Source organism: Aquila chrysaetos, chromosome 12 (genome assembly GCF_900496995.4).
Source record: "Aquila chrysaetos chrysaetos chromosome 12, bAquChr1.4, whole genome shotgun sequence".
Classification (NCBI taxonomy): Eukaryota; Metazoa; Chordata; class Aves; order Accipitriformes; family Accipitridae; genus Aquila; species Aquila chrysaetos.
In genome coordinates this window covers 38,008,597-38,034,176 of record NC_044015.1, presented here as the reverse complement: position 1 = coordinate 38,034,176, position 25,580 = coordinate 38,008,597, and the positions used below count along the sequence as shown (strand labels likewise).

The following is a 25,580-nucleotide window of genomic DNA, read 5'->3' as shown; positions in this document are numbered from 1 at the left end:
TATTTCACATTAAACTGAATTTTTTTGCAGTGGTTAGGGGAAGGCTTGTTGCATTTCCCCCATCTGCTCGTCCCCTGCATATCTCGGTAGGTTGATGCCTTGCCACCCCATCTGCCACCCAAATACTAAGTTCCAGAAAACAACATGGGAAAGTTCGTGGTGCAAATATGATTTACTGATTCATTTTCCATTTCACTGACATTTGAGGTCGTTGACTTTTTCCCCAAATTGTCTGTACACAGTCCCATTGAAACATACTTGTCTCTAGGGGGAAAGGAAGTTGAAAGGTTCACAACTGCTAATAGGTATCCATGCACCATTAATGGGTACCAGGGAAAACTGCATGACGGCAAGGGTTTTTGGGCGGTTTGGGTGGGGTTTTTTTGGTTGTCTACATACAGGGGACTGCTCTCCATCCTTGCCTGTAAGTTATAAAACTAGACAGGTCTGGGATTTGAATCTGGAGCTGTGGAGAATTCAGGTGTTTCATGTCTGCTTCTTAAGTGTGTATTTGGACTGTGGGGTGTTTATGATGGAGACAAGCAGCTCCAGCCCACCTCTTCTAAGTGCATTTTAATGAAACAGCAGAGAAGCATTGCAGCACAAACATAGGCAATTAGAGAAACGCTTGTGACCAGTTGTTGTCCCCATGATCCCTGCAAATCTCAGCTAAAACAAACAGGAGTTGTAAGGAAATGGCCATGGAGAACATTTGACGAAGTGCCGTAGTATGCATGTCTTGAGGTCCGTTAAGGAGCACAGCAGCCTCCTAGGTGTAGTGGAGGAGCTGGCTACACATCTGTACCACTCCAGCATTTCTTGCAGCAATGAGATAAAATTCATCTCAGTTAACACTCATGTGTTTTACAATTCATTGTTTTCACTTAATGTGTTGCAGTAAATAATGGTCAATGTACTATTGCACTTCTGGCTTGCTAAGCTTGTTGTTAAGGCATTGCCGTAATTTTCCACGTTAGGTTCAGGTTCTATGATTTGTTCAGTGGTCTTCCTAAACACACAGGGCCTGATTTCCTAATGTGCTGCTGAGCAGTCACATCAGTTGGAGTGAAGGGGACTTTTAGGTAGACAGCAGCATGACTGAAACTATAGTCCCTAAAGTTATTTTATTATGAATCTATTAAGCATTTTGCAGTTTGGTGAGTAACTTTGATGTTTGAGGAGCTTTGTGTGACACGCAAAATGTATTATTGCTTATTCAAATGTGATAGAAGTGAATAGATGGGAATAGAAATGCAGAGGATGCTTGGGCCACGTCTGTCACCCACATCCCAGTATTGATAGGGTGGAATGTGTAACAGCGGAGCTGTCAGTTGATACCACCTATCTGAAAACAGGCTCACCGTTCAGTTATTCAAGGTGAAAGGCTGTGGAACTTAAATCCCTGTGAAACTTGTCCTTATGGATATAATATTGTATGGTACATGCTTCCTGCTTTCGTTGGGGCAGCTTTTATAGGAGGCTTTGCAGCTTGCAGGATATTTTTTGTTGTGGCTCTTAACACTGTGCCCCAGGCTCCACTAAATAGACAACCTCATTAAAAGAGAAATAGCGATAGTAAAGCAGTGACTTTCTCATGCCATCTAACTCACATATTTGACATGATTGCTGGACCCTCCAAGTACTTAATTGATTGTCTTAATTGATTTAGTGGCACTGGAGGCTACAGCATGGAAATAAAGGGGCAAGATGAGGATAAGGGGTGAAAAAATTTATGATAGGTGCCGAGCAGCCTGAGGGAAATTAGAAATGCTACAGATCTCAGAGGCAGCTAAATCAATTCAGTGTGATGTACAGGGAGTAACCTGGGGGAAGAGGAGAAGCGGGGGATAGAATGGAGAAAAGGAGAGAAAATAATGGCTAGTGGGAGAGAGCAGAGTAAACTTAAGGGGAAGAGGGAAGACAGCAGCCTTGGCAGAGGTGGGTATTTTGGACTTCTTTAAGTTTAACACCAGGAAAAAACTTTCTAGTGTATGAATAAAATATAATAATGACATCATGTTTAGCCTAAAAAGGACTCGTGCATCATGAGATTGTCTTAGTTACCTGGTTTGAGACTGTACTTCCATTTAAAATCCTCAATGTTTGCAACAGCGACTAAAGTCACAGGAGACCTAAAATAATTTGGAGACTATGTACAGTGGATTTTTTTTAACAACTGAGGCCTAAATGTTGAATTACTTTCTAATCTGTGCAATATTTAATTGACTGTATTGAATCGTAATACAAATTAAGTCTTCTCTATAATTTGTTCTGTTGTACTGCAGCCCTCCAAAACAATTTGATACCTCACTTATGAATTGGTAAATGGCTCATAGCAGTGCTCGGCAAAGATACAGTAAAAACATCAAATAGTGTGTGATGGAATCCATCAGCATGGGCATACAGGGGTGTCATAAACATCCCGGAGTTATGAAATAATTCTTTTACATGCTTCTGACCCACTAGAGACAGGATTGAGTCATGGTAAAACCTTGAAGATACTAAAAAAAAAAAAAAAACAACACGCTGGGGAGAAAGTGCGGCAAGATCATCTTGTGAATATTAACTGTTGAGCTCTGACTGCTACAAGTAATTTTGCATGGCTTTTGTTTTATTTCCTTTCAGGACTGTTCCTATGAAGTATCGAGGGGGTGGCTACATGTGAGCAGTTATAAACTGAGGGATAAAGATGACATTTCTATTGGTTGGTCTCATTTTATGGGACAGATTCATCTATGCGAATGCATCAGACACAAATCTAATCAAAACACGTAAAAAGCATGTTTTTATATAGATAGCCTCAATTGTAAGTCTCTGTTGGGTGGCTGGACGAGATGGTATTTCTCCTCGTGCTGTCCCTTCTGCTGTCCTCTACTCTAGTGCATGTCTCGCTGCTGTGAAGGACTCTGCGGGATACTGGGCAGGCTGCATCCTTAAAACAAAGATTTACAGAAAGGATGCAGTTCTGATCTTGCATTTTGTGGTGGTAAATCTCTACTGACTGCAACAGGAGTCTCATTTCTGCTTTACAATGAGCAAAGAATCAGGCACTCATTAAATAACATTTGGAATGAAGTATTGGAATATGTAGAAAGGACACATTAGGTGAATCGAGGGCTGTGAAAATGCAGGTTCGAAGGAGTGATTATATCTACATTTGAGTACAGATGTGTGTATGCAACATTGCATTTCATGTGTATGTTCCAACTCAGTATCCCTCAAACAAATGAAAAACTCTTGCTAAACACTCCATACAGTAAAATATGTGAAAGGATAATGTTGCAGTCACCTTTACTTAATTTGTACATCTATTGATACGGTATGTAAAATATCATAACCATTAAAAACGTAATGATTTTCGAACGGTTAATGAGGGTTTCCCAAATAAATTGGAGTGTCTCCATCTGCTGTCTTACATTGTGGGTGATACTTTTCCATGGTAGAATGATCTTCAAATTTAATTCCATGAGGAAGGAATCTGATCACAGTTTAATTTCAGTGCAAAATGCTGTCTTGCAATCAATAAAGCAATGTCAAAGAACTTTGATTTAATAGGAGCCAGAAATAACGTTCCCTGTCATATGCAGAATAGAGAGATGGGAACATTTCATTTCATTGTAACAGATAGCATGCAACTTGGTTTTCAGAAAAACCTAATAAATCAATACCCCTGTATTATCTAAGTAAGATCCCATCATTAATTTTAAACGCTTAACACGTTGGAAGAGTCTGAAGTGCACCTTCAGCTTAGCCATGTTCAGCCTGAAGTCAATGGCAACACCTCCATTTTCCTATGAGCAAGCAATCTTGATCTTGGGAAGTTAGGAGTCATTTACTGTGAAATGAAAATAAAACATGTCCAGTCTTTTGTTTTATATATAGTCGTCTGTCTCTTGCACGCTGCCTCTCCTTTTAAATTTCAATCCATGTTCTACAAAAGTCTCACCGCTTGTCGCTTGCCCTGCACGCGCTGAGCCTTTTTGTTTCTACACACACACATCCTCTCCGGTTTTGAATTTTAAAATGTTTTTTTTTTAAACTCTAAAAATAACTGGTTGTTTAGAGATTGCCTGGATACCATGCTGATTTTCAAAATGTGCTTTTCTCAAAACCAGCAGGAATCTGGACCTCAGAAGAATTCTTTGTGAGGCTTTGCCTGCTCTCAGAAATAGCATTATCCCTAGATGATAGAAGAGCAGGTCAATGTATCAGGAGGTAGAAATTCAAACTAATAGATTGTTTTAGATAAACTTTTCAAGGACATTATTCTGAGTAGAAATACTTAAGTATTACTTTGGTAATAAACTGCTATTTAGGCCAAAGCGAGAAAGATTCTGGCACTCCAAGACATGCTTATAGGAATCTCAGATTCATGTCCTGGCTCTGGGGAGAGTTTTACTCATACGTTTAAAACAAAATTGACTCTTTTTATTATTACAATTACCCAAAGTGGGATTTTAAATAAAAGGTGAACTTTTGCATTTAGCATCGATTTCAAATTGAATAATTGCATTTCCATTAATTTTATGGGACAAATACATTTTTGGAGCTCTGTTACTGCTTTAAATGAGATATTGCTTGCTGGCTGATGCTGAGTGTTGCAGAGATAAAGCAAGCCTGGTGCCGATTCTTAGAGAGATTGGATATCTCAGCTCTAGCACTGCAGCCCCTGCAGATCAGTCTGTCCTCAGAGTCGCCCTGTATGAAGCTACAGGTAGCTTTTGCTGCTTCTTTTGTATACCTACAAATATTGATTCTGTACCTAGGCTGCTGTGTAGGTAGTAATTAGGTAACATGATACTTTCTATTGAATTATATCTCACCAAAAGATACCAAGAACGATCTTCAGCTGAAGCTTTTAGTCAAATTATTAAAGCAAGTCAAGTTTGACTAGATTTTGAAAAGAGAATAGGCTTAAAGAGTTCAGATATTAATTGATTCTGATACCCGGATATGTTTGCTTGTTTTAAATCCATAGGTGTATTGAGATCCAGGTAAAGCACTGATGAAAGAGAAATTCTACTGCTTTTTAATGGAACATTTTCATGGATATTTCTTACTGTGTTTTTTTTAATAGCTACTACAGCACCACCATGCAGTTCATGAAATTTCATACATCGCAAAGGATATCACAGACCATCGAGCATTTGGATATGTATGTGGAAAGGAGGGAAATCACAGATTTGTGGCAATAAAAACAGCCCAGGCAGTAAGTATCAAATCACTGTCATTTTCTACAGTGTAGCTCAATAGAAAAGCTGTGTTCATAAGAAGCTGTTCAAGAGGCCAATCTTGTATTGTTTATGATTGTGCTAGACTTGTCACAGGTGTCTGCTTAGATGTTCTTAAATAGCAAATTAATGAAACCAGCTCTGGAAAAAGCAAATGTATTTCACTATTTCTGATTTTTCATGATGTGTTTTTTTATAATTAGTTATTGTTTTCTTTCTAACTAAACTAGACCGGATACAGATAAATTTTGTTATATTCCTATACTCATTTAAACAGAAAGTGATAGATACCAAATAGCTACTTTGCGTATAGTCTACCGTAATTCCATTGTATGAGAAACCACTAATAAATATGCCTTTATGTTCATATATATGCCTTTTACATTCATAATTAGAATTACTATTAATTTGCAAATAAAGTTAGTTCGATAGAAATTAACCCGAGCCTGGATGCTAAGGTAGAAATTAATTCTGTATGAAGTTCTCTCCAGTTGTGGAGATGCTGTAAGTGCTCTATCAGCAGGATGGGATAAGAGGTGTATATTTTCCCGTATAGAAACTTTCCTTCCTGTTTTTGCTTCCATAGGCTGAACCTGTAATTCTGGACTTGCGAGACCTGTTTCAGCTCATCTATGAACTGAAACAAAGGGAAGAAATGGAAAAAAAGGCACAAAAGGACAAACAGTGTGAACAAGCGGTATACCAGGTACACGCATAAGCTTAGACTACTGCCAAGAAAAGTATGGTTTGAAGTATCCCCCAAAGTTGCTCCAAAGAGGCACTGAGCATCCTCAGCATTTCTTAACGGCAATGGGTTTGAACGGTGCTAGCTTCAAGTGGACAAATATGAACCTATCAGCCATCATGAGCTCAGAAGTAGGATTAAAGTGATGAAGGCTATCACTTGGGGTATGATGAACATGTTTAGCAACTGGAAATGATCTATTCATTTCCCACATAGTGTTTCTTCTGATTCAGAAGGAAAACTTTAATGAAGGTCAGTGTGTTTTAAGTCAGGTTTTTTAACAGTGTCTAATACTTTAGGGAGGATTTAATATACTTCTGAATGTGTGTATTTGAATCAAATCATATAAGGTGCAGATTGTTAAACTCGCATGAAACTTGAATAAAGTTACTTTGTGCAATAATGTGACTTTATCTGTATACTAAAGAAAGAAAACTATATACTTACCTGCCCATTTTGCTTATTTCTTTGCTGTCCTTTAATTTCTGAATACAGTTCTTTTATCTCTACTGTTTATGTCTTTGCTTTTACTGCCTGTCCTCTTACTTTGCTGTAGACAATTTTGGAAGAAGATGTAGAAGATCCTGTATACCAGGTAATTTCTGAAGCTGTATGGCCTTGGAGTTTCAGAAATGATTAGATATATGTTATCTTCAAACACAGCCAAAACCTTTAACAAGGTGTTTTGAAATATACTAAGATAGGCCTTCTGAGGAACTTGTAAGATTTTTACAGAAAGTAGCATATTTAGAGATTAAGCTGTAAGTAGTAGCACAATATATCTGTATAGAATAGAATAGAATATTTCAGTTAAATATGTCATAAATATTTCCTAAAATGTGGCTTGTGAGTCCAGATTTTGAGTTTCCAAATGAGATTTGTCATCATTTTTGAATACACTAACTAACTGAAAAAGGAGCTACTTTGAGAATAAGGAAGGTGACATCTTAGAATCATAGAATCATTTAGGTTGGAAAAGACCTTTAAGATCATCGAGTCCAACCATTAACCTAGCACTGCCAAGTCCACCACTAGCCCATGTCCCTAAGCGCCACATCTACATGTCTTTTAAACACCTCCAGGGACGGTGACTCCACCACTTCCCTGGGCAGCCTGTTCCAATGCTTGACAACGTGTCAATTTATTACTACCTTGTGCTGATAGTAATAAATTGACGTTTTGTTTTTATTTTCTGCAGGGCTAGAATTTAATTCAGAGGGTGAATATTTGGAAAAAACAACAGTGGAACTGACGTTATAACACACTCCCTTGTTGGCATTTGGGCTATGATTTAATAATAGATCTGAAATTTAAGTCTTGTTTCATCCAAGCAGAATGTCTGGGAGCAAAGATGATTATCAGGAATATGTCAATATATTCATGTCCGATACCCTACTGAGTATGAAGAAGAAAAAGATGTAATTTCTTTCTCATGTTTTTGTGCTGAAACAAAATATATGATAGGTTACTTTTTTTTTTCCTGGAGATTTTGTGTTCTTCCACACAGGCATGTCAGTGGGAGGCACGCTGAAAGAAACTGATTCAACCATTAGTGAATATTGAACAGTGCCTAAGGTGCAGCAAGAAAGATGATAAGATTTAGGATGCCTCAGATTGCTATTCAGCTTTCATAATGTCAGGAGTTTTACTTTGTGCTCCTCACAATAAAGCAAGAACCTGAAAATGAAAAGTGTTGTGACAGCCTTTTGCGATGTGGCCTGTTACATGAGTACCAGCCTATTCTCCCAGTTTGGATTTAGCTTTTTTATTCATAGATAATAAATATATGTGGAAATAATTGCCATTATGTAAAAGAGGCAAAATTCACATTGACTTCAGAAAATTAATATTGGGCCACAGGCAGTCTCCCTGGCGAGAAAGAATTAGGAAGTTGCTCTAATGATCATTAGAGGAGATTTAGGTCTATTCATTGCCGGTTTATGAAATATGAAACAACCTTACTCTGCGCTTTCCAAGAAACCAGTTGTCCTGCTGCCAGCCTGTACTTTGAACTTGTTTCTTTAATGCCTGCCTATGTTTTTACGTGGAATTCCAAATCGCCTTTTTCCCTTCTGTTTCATCTTTGACTTTTCCTCTCTGGCGGCTGGTGTAATAGTACATTGTGTTTGAGGCTGGACACGAGCCAATCCGTGAGCCTGAAACGGAAGAAAACATTTATCAGGTATAAAATCGCTAACTTCGGTGTTTTCATTGCAACAATTGCAAGCATTTATTAAAGTACATTTCATATATAGTTCACTTTTATTAGTTTTCATTCATCACAAAAATGTCTGGCTTTTCATTCTGGTGACGTGACATGAATAATCTGCCCAGTCTCAGTGTGATTTTTCTGTTGTTTGTCATTTCAGCTTCTGCAAATTTTATTAACTCTGTCAACTTATGAAAGGTCTTAAACTTTTGAGTACACCATATAAGGTGATAAATAGTGGATTCTCTTTTTTTCTGTTAATTTTTTGAAACTTTTTACACCTATTCTAAGAAACGGATACTGAAATCTCATGGAGGGCAGACCATCCAAGTAATTCTTAGAAAGACATTTTGATGGTAGTGCTCTTCTTTCTGGCTAACCAAGGAAAGAACTGAGCGAAACCTAAAAGCTCTCAATGGACTTCCCCCAGGCTGGGGAAAATATTTTCGGAGTGCATATGTTATGTTACGGCCCAAGCTCGCATTCTTCACACTGACAAAAAATTACATTGAAAGCAATATAAAATAATCTTTTGTTGTTCAATTTATCCTCAAGGGATCACTACAGGGTTTATTAAAATATAATGTAATTCATTTTGTATCACATAATAGAGGCAAATCTGAAGATAGACAGAAATCTCTGTATGCTGTAAGAAAATTGTGATTTGAGGAAATCATTTAGTATGGAGGGGAAGGAGATTCAAGCAGTGATTAGGCATTTCATCTAGCTGTGCCAGAGGTTGATCTGCTAATAGGAAAAGCTCTTTTAAGGTAAAGAGGAGCAAGGATAGAACAAAAAAAAAAAAAAAAAAAAAAAAAAAAAAGAAAGAAAAGGAAAGGTATTTTTTTAAGTAATAAGAAAATGTAGAAAGATAATAGAAAAAATGAAAGGATAGAGTAGCTATAAGCCAAAATAGAAAGAAGCAAAGTGGGAAAGGGAAATGCAAGTTAAACATTAGAAAATAACCATCTTATAGACCCCGTCGCAGGGTCATTAAAATGAGATACATTTAACCTGTCTCTGTTGATTTCCTGGCATCCCTGCCACGCACTCTAGAATATGCATCTTGCTGCATCTCTAGACCAAGACATGCAAAGCTCTCAAGGTGAGAGTGTGCCTAAGGTTGAAAGTCTTCTACCGCATAGTGTTGACAGTTTGACTAGTTTCAGGAAAGCAATCTGTTAAAAAATTACTACTCTAGTTGTCAGTTTTATGCTAGAAACGAAAATCCTGTGACAACTACATTCAGACAAAAAAATTCTGATTGTTGTTCATCGAAGAGCAGAGCTTTTAGTGCCATTTTAGAGAAGTACCAGTGGAAGCAAGCAAAATGGGGTTGTCGGTCCCAGTGTTTGGAGATCTTGGAGCAAACTTTGGTGGGTAGGGAAGAAATAGGAACTGTGTTCTGAGGAGTGGCCTAAAGAACAGGAGGACTCTTTGGACAGTTTCTTTTTCTTCAAATGGAAATAGAAGATGATAAGCAGATAGTGAGGTCTTGCCTCATCTCAGGGTACTGCTGTTACTGTCCTGTAAGTCACCAGAGAATTGCTCAAGGCTTCATTTGACAGTATCTGGATGTGATGAAGTGTTTCCTCCCACAGTGGTGCACAGAAAATGCATGTGATTAATATACCATATTCCCAGTATATGCAGTCTAGCATTGTCCTTCTCTGTATTTACTACAGACAATACCTTGAATACAGCAAATACTGAGATTAGGGAGCTAGGAGTCTTTTTTCCGTTATCTATTGTAATTGACAGATGCTGAAGTATCGCTACCGTAGACTTGCCCAGAGCTGCGAGCCTCCTAGTTCCCATGGACTTTGTGAGCTCTTGGCTTGCTATAAATCTGGGCTGCCACAGGTCAGATCTTGCACTCAGATCACTGGCAATATTGTTTCTTTTACAAGAGCTTGATGATCTCAGAACCATCCAAGCTACTATTAGAAATGAAATGAGAAAAGGTCCTCTTTTCTTTTTTTTGTTTGGTGGGGTTTTTTTAGTTTGATGCAAATTGGTGCCAGCTTCTATTATTTACTACAAAGCCTTCCCCATACTACACTTTGGTAAACATGCATCTGCTCAGTAACCTCATGCATCCTTGCTTCAGCCTCGCCAAATCTTTCTTCTGGTGCTGCTCAGTTTTTTCAGCCAAGAGCTAGTATGCAAAGAATTCACTTCTCCCTTGGTGGAAAAGATTCCTACCCAGTGGGAAATTGGAGATGGAAGATATGTGCCGAAAGTGACAATTTCTATTTCTTTTTAACATAGTAGAGGTCACAACTTTCTTTTTAAGCATTCTTTCTCTGACTGTCACCTTTCTTTGATACATTACCCCAAAGACTGTCTGTGTCTGTCTGCTTTTTTAATATCGTCTGTCTATATAAGTTGCTCTAATGTGTTAGTTAGGCAAAGACTTGATCACTGAACATGTACCAATCCTCTCAGCTAGTGTCAGATTTCTTAATAGCATCTGTTTTCCTCTGTTGTTTTAGTGAGGTGGGGATGGGATTTTGTTAGGTGATTTTTTATTGTGTATGTAGCAGCACTGGTCTCTGTGGAGAGGCAAGTTCTGCTCCATGATGAGCTGACAATCTGAGATAGGGCTTTCTCAGTTGCGGTGCTTGTATTGTTGGTAAGATGCAAGTGCATCAAAATGGTTCACAGCCTGTCACAGAGACAGAGCTGTCAGCAGCAATAGTGCTGGTGCCTCTTTGCTGATATTGCTAATCAAAGAAAAATCAGGAGAAATCCCTTGCAGACCCCCAGTCTAAGTAGCAATGCAAAAAAGCGTGATGATACATGGCAAGTAAAGACAACAAGAAGACAGGTGGTATTGAGTTGGGAGAGAAGAATGTCTTTCAGAAAAGTTTCTCTGTCTTGATATTAGAAGTCAGGAGCTTTTCTCTAAGTATAAGCTGGAGTGAAAAAGGGGGGATCAATAGTGCAGGGAAATGCTCATTCCACAATAAGCTGTGGATAAGAGTGTGCAAATTGGGATGACATCATGGAAAAGTTGGAAGGAGGAAGAGCAGAATGACTGAAGGGGAAACTTTCCAGAGAGAAAAGAACAATGCACCCTAATGATAGTTTATAAATAGTTTATCTTATTTGTCCTCTTCTTATGAAGACTAAGCTTTCCAGTGACTTACTAAATAGACCATTCTTGGTTTCTGCTCTTACTCTGTCACTAAAGCGCTCTCTCTTTACAGACTGTTATTTCCATGAAATTGAATTGTTCCACTGTTACCAGTTTAACATATCTAATGTGTTAGATGGTTTTAGTGGAAGTGGCCAGTAATTTCAGAAAACCAAGGCAAGGAAGTCATTCCCAGGATAGGAATAGAAGAGATGTTCTAAAAGGCCCGTTCAGTTTCTGTGAGGGTTCTGTGCTCGTGCTCTTGGCAAACTTCTGCAATATGTGCCAAGTTAAAGCTACACAATTTCCCATGAAGACTTTGATGTTTAAACATGAACAAGAGAATGTTTGAAGAGTAGAGAGAGTTTTTGATATATTATACAGAAAAAGAAATGATAGCACATCTCACTGAACAAGTACCATTCCTTCAGCTTCCCCTAAACCAGTCCTACTCTAATATCAGAACTCTAAGATATTTATTGTCTTAGGAAACAAAAAGGTCATCATTCTGTCATATCTGCAATATTATTTCTCCTATTGACCTGTGAAGCTTCACTAATGTCTGAAATGCAACCTTATGCTGAATGCCTTTGTTCAGTGGAAAAGTAGCACTGATTTATTTAGAGCATTCATGCCAGTTTAAACCATGTTTTTACTGTTCTTTTTGCTTGTGTCATTTACAATAGTTGTTCAGCGCTTCTAGGAAGGAAAAGAAATATAATCACAAATTATAAATATGTAAACCAGCAGTCCTTAGGCAAGCAAAGCCCAGTATTACAAAGCAACTGAATTTACGTGAGCAGGTTATAAATGCCCAAGGTGTAAATCATGACTGTTAACTCAACTAAAGACTCGCCCAAAGATTTTTAAGTGATTTGTCCCCTGTCCATGCGAGGCTGTTGACTTCAGCTCCCTGACTGTGTCAGACTCTGACAGGCCAACAATTCCTTAGTAAAATTGCAGCATTGTAACCAAACATCGCTTGGAGCAGCCGCAGGGCCCCATAACTGCACGGGTACATGTTACGACTTTACTTGACTTAGATTATTAAATGAATTGGAAGGAAGAAATCTAACGCCATAGGCCGAACATCTTTTTCCCTCAGATCAGTAGCTCTACTCTGGATCTCTGCCATGGAGGAAGATGACATACTGACCTGATCATGACTTCCATGTGCATCTTCTAACCCTCAAGTAAAATGAAAAAAACAACCATCTAAGTAGGAAGGAGATCCAAGTGCACCTGGACTTAATGCAACCAAAATTAATTGAGAATGAAAATCTCGTTTCTGAACACTACTGGGCTTTAGGATTTAAAAAATTCAGATACGTGCTTTATTTCTTCAGTATCTTCTCCATTAATGGTACCGCTTGGATGAAAAGGGTACCATCCTTGATTTCATTAGTATTAAATGACTACCCTGTACATAAATATCAGTTGCTGATTTCAATTTTTCATCAAACCTGCTTGGGTAATGACCTTTGTTTTCATTTGCTGTTGCAGGTTCCTACCAGCCAAAAGAAGGAAGGTGTTTATGATGTGCCAAAAAGTCAACCTGTAAGTGTAAGTACCTTCCCTATTTATATGAAGTAAAGAAGGTGTGTTTCTTAGCTTCTGTGACTTTCATTATTGTATGTAACATTTGGTACGTTCCTCGTGACGTGAATTTTATCAGTGATGTGTTATGGGTTGACTGGGTTGGTTCAGAGTAACCAGAATTGTAATGTCACTTATATCCATCTCATTCATTACTTAAATCTCCTTTCTGTCTTCTCCAACTCATTCTTATGAAAGTCACCATTTATAAACGTATTATCTGTGGTTAAGTGTCAACAGTGAGCCTTAATGCATGAATCGTTGCTGCCTGGATTAGGAGGGTTCTTCTATTACGCAGCGCTGTACAAGGCTTATCACTCTGAGTGAGCATGGGCTGCATTTTCTCCCCTGTGTGCTCTGTCAGAGCCGGACTTTGTATATACTGCTCCTTACAGCTTGGTTTAGTAGGACAGCAGGGGAGGCAAGGTATGAATAGAGTGGAGGTCAAGAGAAGCAGCATTAGGAACAGGTATGTCAGAATATTGTCTGTGACCTCTACGGTAATTTTCTGCGGTGATAATGTCTATACCTCTCAGAAGACTTCCTGGTGAATACAGCGTGCTGATAGGGAAAGATTTCGTAAGGAGCTTCAAATCAAATTTTACCAAAAAAATGGGAATTTGCATTAGAATTACTTTTCTGCCGTTTGGAAAAAAAAAAAAACAAATGAACAAGTTACATCAAAATTCAAACTAACATGCACCATAGAAAAGCAATTATTTTTCCAATAGAACTGACTTCTGTGGTTTTACTTCTGGTCTTACTTCTTAGTAAGAACTGTAGAGTTGTAGGGCAGACATATGTGCAATTGCCATTAGTTTAAACAGCTGTGGGAAACTCTGAAAGGAACTATGTCAAGATGAAGTGTGCAAAAAGACCTCACTCAACAAATTCCTAAGTGGCAGAATTTTTTCTCTATGTATTGCCTTGCTTTCCTGGTTATTGTGGGCTGTAATCAGCACATGGAGATTTCCTCCCAATATTGCTACATATTATTTCTGTAGTGCTCTAGGTATACAAGAGGCTAAGGGTCAATATAAACTGTCAATTCTTTCTGTCCTGTGCCTTGGGTGGACAGTAGACTATTAAAAAATCGGGGTAATATGCTGTTGTATCCAAATGGCACCATTCCCTTTCTGTGTATTAAGATTTTGAAGAGGTGAAGCTTTTATTCCCAGAATGTATAAGGAATGGTAAAAAGTGGTTGAGAGAAGAAGTGGAGTGACAGATGCCTTAGCAGCAAGGCATGCATTTGCTGAATGGCGGGTTATACTGTTTAATACAAATTTGTGCTATAAATACCTTGAGAAATTGTTTGATTGCATAGGTTACACAGAAAATCAGTATTTCTGAGGATTTGTGTGAGAACAGAGAAAAACAAAGGAAAAGGTCAGGAATTTCAGTCTGCTGTAAGCATGGGAAAAATGCCTGTATTCAAGAGAGAGAACGAGAGACTCCTTTCACATGAGGATGAGGTAACTTGCACAGCTTGGGCTGAGCACGGAGACCGAGATGCCGAATAAAAAAGATAAATGCTGGGGAGGGGCTGCATGGGGGCCTGAATTGTGACACTTCTGTGGTTTGCACAAACAAACAAACAAAACTTGCCATAAATATTTCATGATAAGCCACTAGGAGGAGGGGGGCATCATCGCGTTGCCTGGGAAAACCTAGTAAAATAACTCACGTTGCATAACTAATTAAGGTATTTGTGGGCATGGAATAGCTGTAGATTTGTCACTCATTTCTCATACAGTTCAGTGTTACAATTTTTCCGCTGTACATTTCCTGTGACTTTTTTATTATTCCTTCAGCGATGGTTCAAATTTACTCTGGGTATAGTCTGTAATTTAGGTCGTTGCAGTATGACTGGGTGTACAGTACACTTGCAATCATGTGTGCAGACACTTTAGTATTAGACTGTCCTGGTAAAGAGCATGACTGTGAGATATAGGGCGTATGGAACCTACTCTGTAATCATCAAATATATTTAATCTGTCATCTCCATGAAGCTGGTTGCAGACTTAATTTTTTTTGCTATTTCATGGTTAAATTTAAAGTGATTAGAGCTTTTTCTCCAAACAAGTTATGTACTTTAATTTATGAAAAAAAAAGAGAAGAAAGGAAGAAATAAGTAGCTGAGATTTTGTTTCACCTTTTTCTATTAGTATGTATTAAAAGAAAAAAAAAAGAAAAGCAGCAATAGCTCTTAAAATTAGCAATTTAATATTCCACTGCCCATCTGATTTATTGCTCACCCTTCCACATGTGAGACTCTCTGTCATTGAGACACTTGCCATAATTTTTTTTTCAATTTATAGCTGTCATTATTATATAAACCTCTAAAATTCAATCTGAGGGCAAATAATCTAGCTCATCTACCTGGTTTAAACATTTAAGGACACTTTCTTTATTAGGATATCTTGCTTTCAGTAATTTCATAATGGATGAATAAAGTGAGAAACTTTTTGTAGCTCCTAATAGGTTACAGGCACCAAGCATTCTCTCTCCTGACAATAAATGCAACACAATAAAAATGCAGCAAGTTTTGCTTGAGTTCAAATTGAATTGCCCACGTTCCCTGGACAGAGATCAGGTTTCCATGTTGGGATTTTTTTTCCTCTGGTGTGTTCCCAGGCAAGTTATCTCTAGTGTCTGCACATAAAAGTGAGGGATACTGAAGTAGTCATCTAGATGCCCTCCATCCACCCTTGACTCTGTAGCCAATGGAGAGAAATAGCTGCTTCGTGGGGAAATTCCCCGTCTGCCTGAGATGTCCCTCTCGGGTGGAAATAAATGCACATCTGGACATCGTTCTTTCATGGCTGCAGAGGAACTTTAAATGACTTGCAGGTATGATAACTTCTAAATAGTTAGGCTTAAGTGGGGTGAGATCTACCACAGTGTAAAAACTAAAAGCCAGAATCCCTTTCTCAAAGGCTGCTTTGAAACTGGGAAGTGTAATTCATAGTGATTTTCAATAAGATATAGTTTCCTAAGAAACCAGAACCGTTGGGGCAAAGATTTCTCTGTGTGTATGAGATCCCATAGTGGCTGAAGGTATGAAGCATCTTCCTGGTAGTGCCATGAAGCATAAGTATTCGATATTGTATATGCATCGAGATAGCTGATGTACTTGCACAGTACTGTGCCATTGTGTGAGGCTATTTGTCAGAAGGTGTCAAAGTACTTCGTGGTGTGACTCCTCATGATCTCTGATACCAAGTAACGTAAATATGGTGCAAATGAGGCGGAAAGGAATGAGTCTCGGATCTCAAAATTTGAACGTACCCACGGAACTCATTATGAGTGGTGGCTGGTTGCCAAGTCACTTCTCTGACATGGGGTTTAAAAGATTGCTTACTCAATGTAATTCTTTTTTTTCCCCCATCTCTTTGCTGCATCCCTTCCCAGCAAATCCTTCTCTCCTGTAGATTTCCGCTGCCAGGTCAGCTCCAAGCACACACTTTTCACTGTATCCAGTTTCCTCCCAGTATCTCTCCCTTCTTCTGTATCAACTCACGCTTCTTGTATTCATTCCTATTTTCTCTCTACTCCTTAGACCAATTCTCCTATTTTCTATTCACTGAGAGTAGACATCAAGCCAGACAAAGAAAACAAGCTTACCTCAAAAAACTTGTGTTAAGTGGTACACGGTCCACTTAGAAATTGTAGTGCTGTATGTGAAATTAACTGTTCTAAAAAAGTGAAATGTTTAATGAGCTCTTTTTGTCATAATTTCCCATCGTCTCCCCATTATACATCCACATCAAGTTCTACCTGTCATGGTGTTTTTAGTAATAAGAGTCAGACTGTAAATACCCTTCCCGGAGACTGTCAGTCACGTCACAACAAAACCTTCTCTTCTCATCAAAATGTCTAAACTATCTGCTTACAATTTTATGAAGGCTTTCAAACAACTCATCTTACTGCTGTATAAAGATTCAAGGCATTATAGCTGATGCTTCACAATGCAGGCAGCCATTTGGCTAGTACCAACGACATGGAAAATATTAAACCAGGGTGGAATGGACAAGGAGTAATTTGGCTGCTTTAAGGGCAAGGCATGGGAGGAGCAGATGAAGCTGGGCTGGACCTGAGCACGCTCAGGTCTAGAAGCCGTAAGGGCTGCCTGATCCTTCTGCCCGAACTAGGAAGCTGCGTTTGAGAAAGCTCAGTTTTAATTCTGGCTGGGATTACAGTGCCGTTTGCAGGTCTGATTTGTTCAGGTCTCGTGTCAGAGGAAGTGTGCCTGGCGTCATCCGCAAGGCACGGACAGCCCTGGGCTCCACGAGCTCGTGCGGAGAGTCAGTCCCTGGAGAAACAGCATACCAAAATGTCTGGGAATAAAGTAGTTCAAAGCAGGTTTTCAGATAGCTCTCACCATTCTCTACAAAGTAAATTCTTTCTATGACACTTGGTCTGGAGACGAGCTTTGTAACGCTGGCTTTTCCCTAAGTTTGCGTCAGTGGCTTTACAGAAACAACTTGCAGACTGGTGACATTGACTTCAGCCTCCACAATCAGGCTTTCAGGATCAAATTTTCAAAAATGAGAAGAAAGAGAGTGCACAGACCCAGCCCCTGACCATCTGTGCTGGCAAAGCTGTCTGTTTTTATTTACGTTTGCTACAACAGACACCTGTGTTCAAATGCCCTGACTTAGTTACACTCAATTAAACCCCACGTATGAGGTTTAACATTGTGGTGTGGGACGTGCATTTTTAACAGGCACAGCTACTTGTTGCAAAGTTTGAAAATACATAAGTTTGTTATGATAATCTCTGTGGCATTAGTTTCTTTGATGTTCTGGTGGGCCTGTGCTGTTTTTTTAGGCAGAGGTGGATATACATATCGGTATCTGTAGTGTAGACCTTGCACTAACTGTTCTGAGAAGATTTTGTGCAGCGCTGGAAACACCTCTGCTCTGTGTTCTCCTCCTCACAGCTTGCCTTTTGATTTAATACCAATATTAACTCTGATACCACTGCTGGCTTATAATGGAAACATTTAGCACCGTGCCAAAGGTAACAGCTGAGCCTGGGAGGTGAGATGTTGTTGTCACATACATGTCTTCAATAGCGAGACCGTGCTGTAGCAGGAGGCTCTTATTATAACAACTTCTCCACACATGAGCCGTTTGTCTCCGTCTGCGGCGTGGGTACCGTCCCCTTTGCGACCTGCATCCCCTGCCCTGTGTTATCCTCTGGGCAATCGCAGCGGACGTTGCTAGGTGATCTCCAGCAATGTTGCTCACGTTGCACTGTCATGTCTTAAGATACTTGTATCTGTGGTTTTTTTTTTTTTTTTCCTTCCGTTGGGAAGGAGGGGAGCTGCTGGCATTGCAGGAGGGTCCCGCGTTCAGTCGGGTCTGGCTGAGGCAGGAGAGGCAGATCCCTTGATGCGGAGGGGCGGGTTTGGCACGTTGGGCAGGTAGCTGACACAGCGATTTTGTTTGGACTTCGCGTTAGGTATGTCTGTTACCAATCAAGGTCTGTCATTATCTGTGATTTAATTACTCCTACGTTGTAAAAGGTCACTGAGATTTGTCAAGGTGGTTTTTCCTTTTAGCAAGACCCATGGGCCTCATCTTCTGCTGGTTTATACTTTCTGCTTCTGTTTATACCTGTGCAAAATACAAGAGTCTGAATAAAAGCCTTTTACCCTCACTCAGCGCCAGCATGAACAGCTATGCAACTCATAGTTTGGAGTGGATCCACAGCAAAAAAAACACTTAAACACCTGAATTTTCACTAGCAGGCTCTGTTCAGCTTCAGCTGAGGTGAGAGGATGGGTCTGAGACTTTGCTCAAACTCCCATGCCTCTTTTCCAAGGAGAGGAACTAGCCACCATCAGGGATGTTTCCCAGAGATCACAGCCATCAACTTGTGGCTACTGTACTTGGTGGGATATTAGTTCCCTGATCAAGCACTGTAATAACTAAATCTGTATTTTTTTTGTTTGACTTTGTATCACTTTTTACTTTTCTTTTTTTTAATTTTTTTTTTCTGGGGGTATGTTGTGGTTTACTCCTTGATAAAAATTTTAATGGCACAGGAAGCAGAAACCAGGTCATCCTTCCTAGTCTTCCCAGATTATAACATCTGTAACATAACACATTTCTTCATGTGTGTTATATATATGGCTTCTGTAGGTTTTAGCACCTGAGCTCAAAGTTAGGGATATTTCAACTGAATCTTGAAAAATTGTTCTTGCAATGTTGGGTAGAGCAAGAACGTTCAAAAAGTTGTTAACCTGAATTCAGCATCCGATTTCCAACAATCTGGAGGGCTAGATGTTAGAATTAATCCATTGTTAATATATAGATTGTTTAAGATTATGAATCTTAATCTGGATAGTATCTGATCATGCAAACTTCTGGTTTCAGTCCATCCATAATTTTATATCTAGCATGTCAAATAGTGGGTTTTAATAGCGTAGGAACGCTGTTTCACAGACAAGAATAAAATGTCTTGATTTAATTGTTCTTTTATGTCACTGATATTGTGGGTCACATCTTGAGCTCTTTTCAATCCATAGGAGTTGTCCTGCTAGCAGGCTTTCCATTACTGTATTTGTAATACCATTCCCTGAATGTGATCCTAAACCCTGTACCTCCAGAAGAATGATTACATGCTATCAAAGCACTGAACTTACTTTACTTCCTAGGGCAGTCCTTTAGGATTTTGGGACATAATCCCATAGCGTGGGAAAGCTGTAATCCAGCAGCACTGCCCTTAATCAGTTTTTCATCATTCTCTCTCTGTACTGTACAAACAGCAAGAAACAAGTGAGCAAACAAAAGCTGCAGGTTTTGCCCTGGTGACATGGTTATCTTGTTGGATATAGGTGACATGGGTGTTAGTACGGCAGTTCAGATTTGTACTTTCAATACAGAACTTGGGCCGCATAAATAAATGATAAACATTTCAGTGGCCCCTTGTAGTTTTGCAGCCTGTTAGGTCGCTTGTCTAGTGGCTTCATGTGTGTTTGCATTCCTAAATTCACCTGGATTCCTATACATTTTCTGGGGTAATATTCTGTCCCTTTCAATATTCTCCAAAGTGGAAAAAAGAGAGCGTTGCTGAACCATAGGTCTAGCTCATTGGTTGTGGCGTAAAGTTCTGTTACATATAGTGAATTTTTGTCTTTTATGCAATATGACTCATGCAGATTTTATCTGATGGCTGCTGATATATTAAGTTGACAGCTGCATGTTGTATTGATTCACTACATTTTGATTTGTTCAGAGCCTTGCAGCTCATAGTAATTTGCTAAAACATTTATTTACACACAGTCTGCTTTCTAAGTAGTGGAGTTTGTATCTTTACCTTGTCTGTATCACTGTATGCATTAAATGATAGCAGTTGCACAATTTGGTGTTTATTTACAAATTAAAGGGAATACAGTTCTGGGGAAAGTGCTGCATGCATTTTGCATCAGTTTGGGGAGAAGCTGTTGTAAATTTTTGCAGATTCATTCAGGGCGTTATGTACAGAGGTACACGGGTCTTGGTTTTTTTGTTGCTGAAACTGAGGAGATTTCAAGGTTTGGAAAATACCGCGATGACGCGGTATTCAAAAATGAAGATAGAAATAACTTGTTTCTCAAGCTTGGTTATAGCTCTAGTCGCCTGTCATTTTGAAAAGCGTTCGACAGACCTGTATAACTGTGCCTTGCAAGTATTTTAAAACAGTACATTTGGGGTTCTTTCTAATTCCCTTCCATTGTTAAGTTTATTCCCTGCAAGCATCCAAAGCTGTCTCCGCTGTCACAGTCTAGAAGTGGAGTTTTGCTCCCACGTGGAAGTTTGGATTCTCGCCATCACTTGTCTTTCCAATCTGCAGTTAAAGAAAGCCATCACGTGTCACCATGGCTGGCTGCACTGTGCCACCCGGGCGGTGCCGTAGTCCCCTGACATTAACGAGTTCATCTTTCCCCATCGGAGCTCTTGCTGTGTCCTCTGCCACTGTCCTCATTCCCATTTTCCCCAGGGAGAACTAGTGGAGCTACACACTGGGCACAAAAGGTGCACTACTTTCAGAAGTAGATCTTTGGGCCAGAAATGCCACTGATGCCAATGAACGTGCCTGGCAATAACTCTGGATGCGCAAACCTGGCCGAGGCTGACCCCGACGTTGAACCAGCCAGCGGCTTGTCGTTGGTCCCTGATTTTCCTGCTCAGACACGCTTCCTCATGCTGAAATGAAATTTGGTGTAGGCTGGCTTTTGCCACTGTATCGGCTGAAATGTTTTGCTCTTCCCCTTTGTTTCCAGTTTTCTGTTGAATGGAAAAACATGTTTCATTTTAGTATCTTTGCATTGCATCAGCCGCATGCAATAAATTGCACATATTCGTAAAGGTACCTAAATCTAAAGCCAGGCTTATGTTTCTAGAAGACAGATGTCAGGGCCTGTTGCTCCATAGTAAATGTAAATTACAACAGCTTTTGTAGCTTGTGTCAACATTTTGAAAGCCTCAGTGTTTAGTTCAACAACATAGTGATATTTCTGGACTTGCAGCGTTTCTTTTAAATATGCGTGATGTGACCGGTGTATACCGTGGTGCGTACCACGCTCTCTGAACCCACCACATGGGGTCCAGAGAAGATATGGAGGAGGTGAGCATGTGGCTGGGACCTTTGCACCAGCATCCTCTGTGCTCTGGGAAGTTTAATTATCTTGGGTGTTGTGTTGCCTGGAAGCAACATGGGTCTGGCTTTAAGCTAGAGTCACTCTTTTGGACTCTTGATTTATTAGAGTCTGTCAGAGAAAAGTGGTAATTGAAGCATTTTAAATACCATTTCCTATAAGAGTAAATACGTAAAGTACACAGGGAATTCAGAATTAAGTTCCCTTCAAATGAAGAGAAAATAAACAAATGAGTAAGTGTATGTTTTGATCGTATGAAGAGATCCTTAATTTAAAGGAAGCTATCGAGCAACAGTGAAGCAATTCACTCAAACACTCCTCAATAATCTATTATGTCAATTATCCCTAACCATCCCACCTCTTTAGCTGCACAGGGTTGACTAACAGCATTTTTAACTAGCACATCCAGCGCTTTCCAGTGAACAAGCAAAGGAGACTGGACAGTTGGTGAATGCGATAAAGCTTGAGGCTACCCTGTAGTTGGGTACATCATACCAAAGTCCGTGCTTGGGTTTATTACTTCAAATAAAAATACAGAGGAGAAGAATTACCTGAAGAAGAGTGCTCCTGACAAGTAAGAGTTACCCTATGAAACTGAAAAGAGAAACTTTAAACAGGTGGGTTCCCGTGTCCCATGGGATTCTGAGCACTGGATTTGAACCCTGTGTAAGTGAAGGATGCCCAAATGCATATAGTTTGGATAAAAATCAATCAGTGTGGTTTTATGGCAGCCCATGTTGCTGATGTGACTTGTACCCATTGGGAATCACCCTACATTTTCACAGCAGCCTTACAACTAAAAGGTTGTGCTCAGCTATACCTGTGTAAATCTGGGTTAATAGTAACATCGTGGCTGCCATTACCTCTGTAACTGGGAAAGGTTACGGCATTCAAGGATCTTTAGGATCTGGAGGAGGCTGAAGATTGCAAAAGCATTGCCAATTTTTTCTTCACACACATATTCTTCAGTGTATTCTCTTTAATTAGGAAGTAATTGAGCAATTCTTTGTTGAGTATCATGCTACTTCATTAATCCAACAGTAGTTTTACAGGAAAACAATATGTCTGCTGGATGTTTTCAGTGTGTCTCAACCTACTAGACGTGGGTTGACTGATGATCGGTTTAGTCATGATTCTGACATGCTCCTTTGTTATAGTTCTAATTGTTTTTTAGAATGAATTGTAGTTAATTAGCAAGCTGCTTGCAGCTCCTGGAGCTCATAGTAGTATCAACACTTGTTGTATAAGGTTGTGCAAATAACTGGAGCTTTGCTTAACTAAAATAATGATTTGAACCATCAGAAAAAATATTTGACATAGCCAAAATATTTACATTTTCAACTAAAATAAAAGCAAAAATCTTTAGTTTGACTAACCGTTTGACTTGTCATTAGACTTCCAGTGTAAAATACATGTTAGAAAAAGGGAATTGGAAATGCAGAGAGGCAGCACAGTTGGGTGATCCCTCTTTTGTCTACTGGGCCGAGTGGTACAGCACTTACCCTGAATGCAGGAAACCAAGTTTAAATCCCTTTGCTGTCTTAAAAGATTTGAATAGCTAATACCCAGCTCAAAGGTTAATTACTAATTGCTGGTTATTTGCTATATTTAGTATGCTTCATACTCTTTTTTTACTTGCTGAACTCTGAATCAGAGTACAAGTTAATTACTGCATATTCTTTTCATGCTTTTTAAGCACCATCTTTGCTTCATTCTCTGAGATTTCAGAACCATGTTTTGTAAGATGCTACTGTTATCATCTTGTTTGCAAAAGCAATATTAAGCAAGTTTTCTCATGCTATAAGTCAGTGTAGATCCTTTGCTGTTGGTAAAACCAGACTGAGTAACAGATGTTGAATATTCTGGCTTGATATGTCTATAGGAGTGAAAAAAGTAAGGTGCTTCACACTCCGATGAGTGCAAGAGGCCTTAGATTTCCCTTTTCAAATCTGAACTTTTGCGTTGCTTAGAAAAGATGTTTTTCAGAGTATTTGGCTATCAGAGGGAATACTGTAGTTGAGGTGCATCATTTTTGCTTCAGGTTTATGAAAGCTGCAGTTTATTTATCTCTTATCATTGCTTCTGTGCTCTTGGTTTTTCTCCAGCTCTTGGATAATGTGTTTTTCTTTAGTGAATAGTGAAAAGTATCACGAGGAATTTCATTACTGGCTGGAGTGGTTTAAAAAGCTTGCTGCTGCTTTAAGAAGCCAGATTTACATATTTCATGTTTAAAAGATTTACAATATGTCTCACATGCCTGTATAGAAAGATGGAGCTTTCATTATAGGTTTAATGTCACCGCGATACAAGGATTAATACTCTTTCCTCCGCCTCGGTCTGCACGGCTGGTCGCAAGTGACTGGTGTGTTCCTGGTTGACTAAGCTGTAGGGGTGTTTTCATATTCAAGGAGATGCATTTTTGAATAATTAAAGCGAGCTTTTACATCACTCTGTGGAGAAATCCACACACAGCAATCCTAGAGAAAGATCAAGGACCGGAGCATCTTGCCAGGCTTCTGGTTATTCTCTATCATGCACTGGGGAAGGAAGGAGAGGATTGTTGACTTTAATTGTGAAGGTTAAGTGCTTTGTATCAAAAGGCTGAACCAGAGGAAGGCTCGAAGGGCCGAATTCTGCCCTCGGTAGCCGTGTTGCAGCCTCGGCACAGTCGCCATTGCAGGCTGTTGCATGCTCTAACAGACAGGGATATTTCACCCTTAGGAAGTGTCTCCTCACCAGCGTGGGATGCAGAACACGAGCTAATGGAAGATGCAGCTCAAGTGCTACATGATAATTGGGCAATTGGGGATGTGCCGTGACATGTTGGGTAAATGTTTTCTGCAAGGTCCCGCCGTAGCACAGGTGGGAATTTCTAATGGTCTGTTGAACGCCGCGCACATGTTTCCTCTGTGCTGAGACACGGTTATTTCTCAGCTGGTTTCACAGAGCGATCAGTGTGGCTGGGGGCAGGATCAGAGCGAGGCGAGCTGCATCCCTGGATGCTGGAGGATGGGGGGGGGGGTTAAACGAGGGGGCTGTCAGAACAAAAAGTGATTAACTACTGGCCAAAACTGGGCCCTCCTGAAGGTGTAAACCCTCCTGGTTTCATTTTAAGAATATTTTCAAGGTCTTTGAATAAGTGGACACAGCTTTTTTCACACTTTCCTTACCTGGGGCTGGGGGAACGTGTTGTCAGCTCCAAGAAGGTGCAGGACTGAGTCCTTTCCTGGTTGTGCATGATGGCATTTTCTTCCTTTAGCTCTGCCTTTTGCCAGGTTGTCTTTTTTTTCCTTCGGGTCTGTGATGAGATGAGGGGAGAAAAAAGCATTCTAGGCTGTTTCTGAGATTTTTAAACTTCTTTGTTTTAAGATGGCATGGGATTACTGGCTGGTAACTTGTATGAAGATTCTCAGTCATCTAAGATTTGATTTTTGATAACTTGCCGTTATGTTTGTTTCTTAAGAAATAAAGTCTCCAACGCTGCAATAAATGTTATCTGAAATTTAGCATTCTGAGGACACTACAGTGATAATTTGTGTTAAATATGTAGATGGATATAGATATGTATGCATGTGTGGGCAGTATACTCCCACATATATTTACACACACACAAACTATGGATTTAAGTATAACTTGAATTGACTTATGTGAGTAATTTTGAAAATTACTATGGAAAGATAATACTCATCTTAAATATGTTTACATTGATGTTATAGTTCTCCTAGTTAAGAGGAAGCTGTGTTTTTCTGCAAATACTTGGTTTTAGAGCTTTTGTTGTCCAAAACTCAATTTTTCTTTTCCCCTGAGGATGTTAAGACCGACCTTTCACCAAGCCAAGGAAAAGTTCCATTAATGTAAGCAGGATCAGAGCTCTCTGGGTATGCTTATTGCTGAATTAATAAATATCTGGGAAAATAAATAGTTATGATGCAAGCGGTAAAATTGCCTTATACACCAGAAGATGAGATTTAGCACAAATAAAGTGTATGTTTGCCCCACATCCCAGCAGC

General features: G+C 39.5%; 1 protein-coding gene across 3 annotated transcripts in view; it reads left to right on the top strand.

Moving 5' to 3' along the window:
* Positions 1-25,580, top strand: part of DAB1 (DAB adaptor protein 1) — a 479,714-nt gene that overhangs the window by 426,848 nt on the left and 27,286 nt on the right. For 2 of the 3 annotated variants that reach the window (XM_030031997.2, XM_030031998.1), the window contains 5 exons: positions 5,078-5,209; positions 5,818-5,937; positions 6,533-6,571; positions 8,093-8,158; positions 12,828-12,887. In XM_030031997.2, the coding sequence (XP_029887857.1) occupies positions 5,078-5,209; positions 5,818-5,937; positions 6,533-6,571; positions 8,093-8,158; positions 12,828-12,887 (417 nt within the window). The remainder of the gene's footprint in view (positions 1-5,077; positions 5,210-5,817; positions 5,938-6,532; positions 6,572-8,092; positions 8,159-12,827; positions 12,888-25,580) is intronic. The other variant, XM_030031999.1, reaches the window with a different exon arrangement.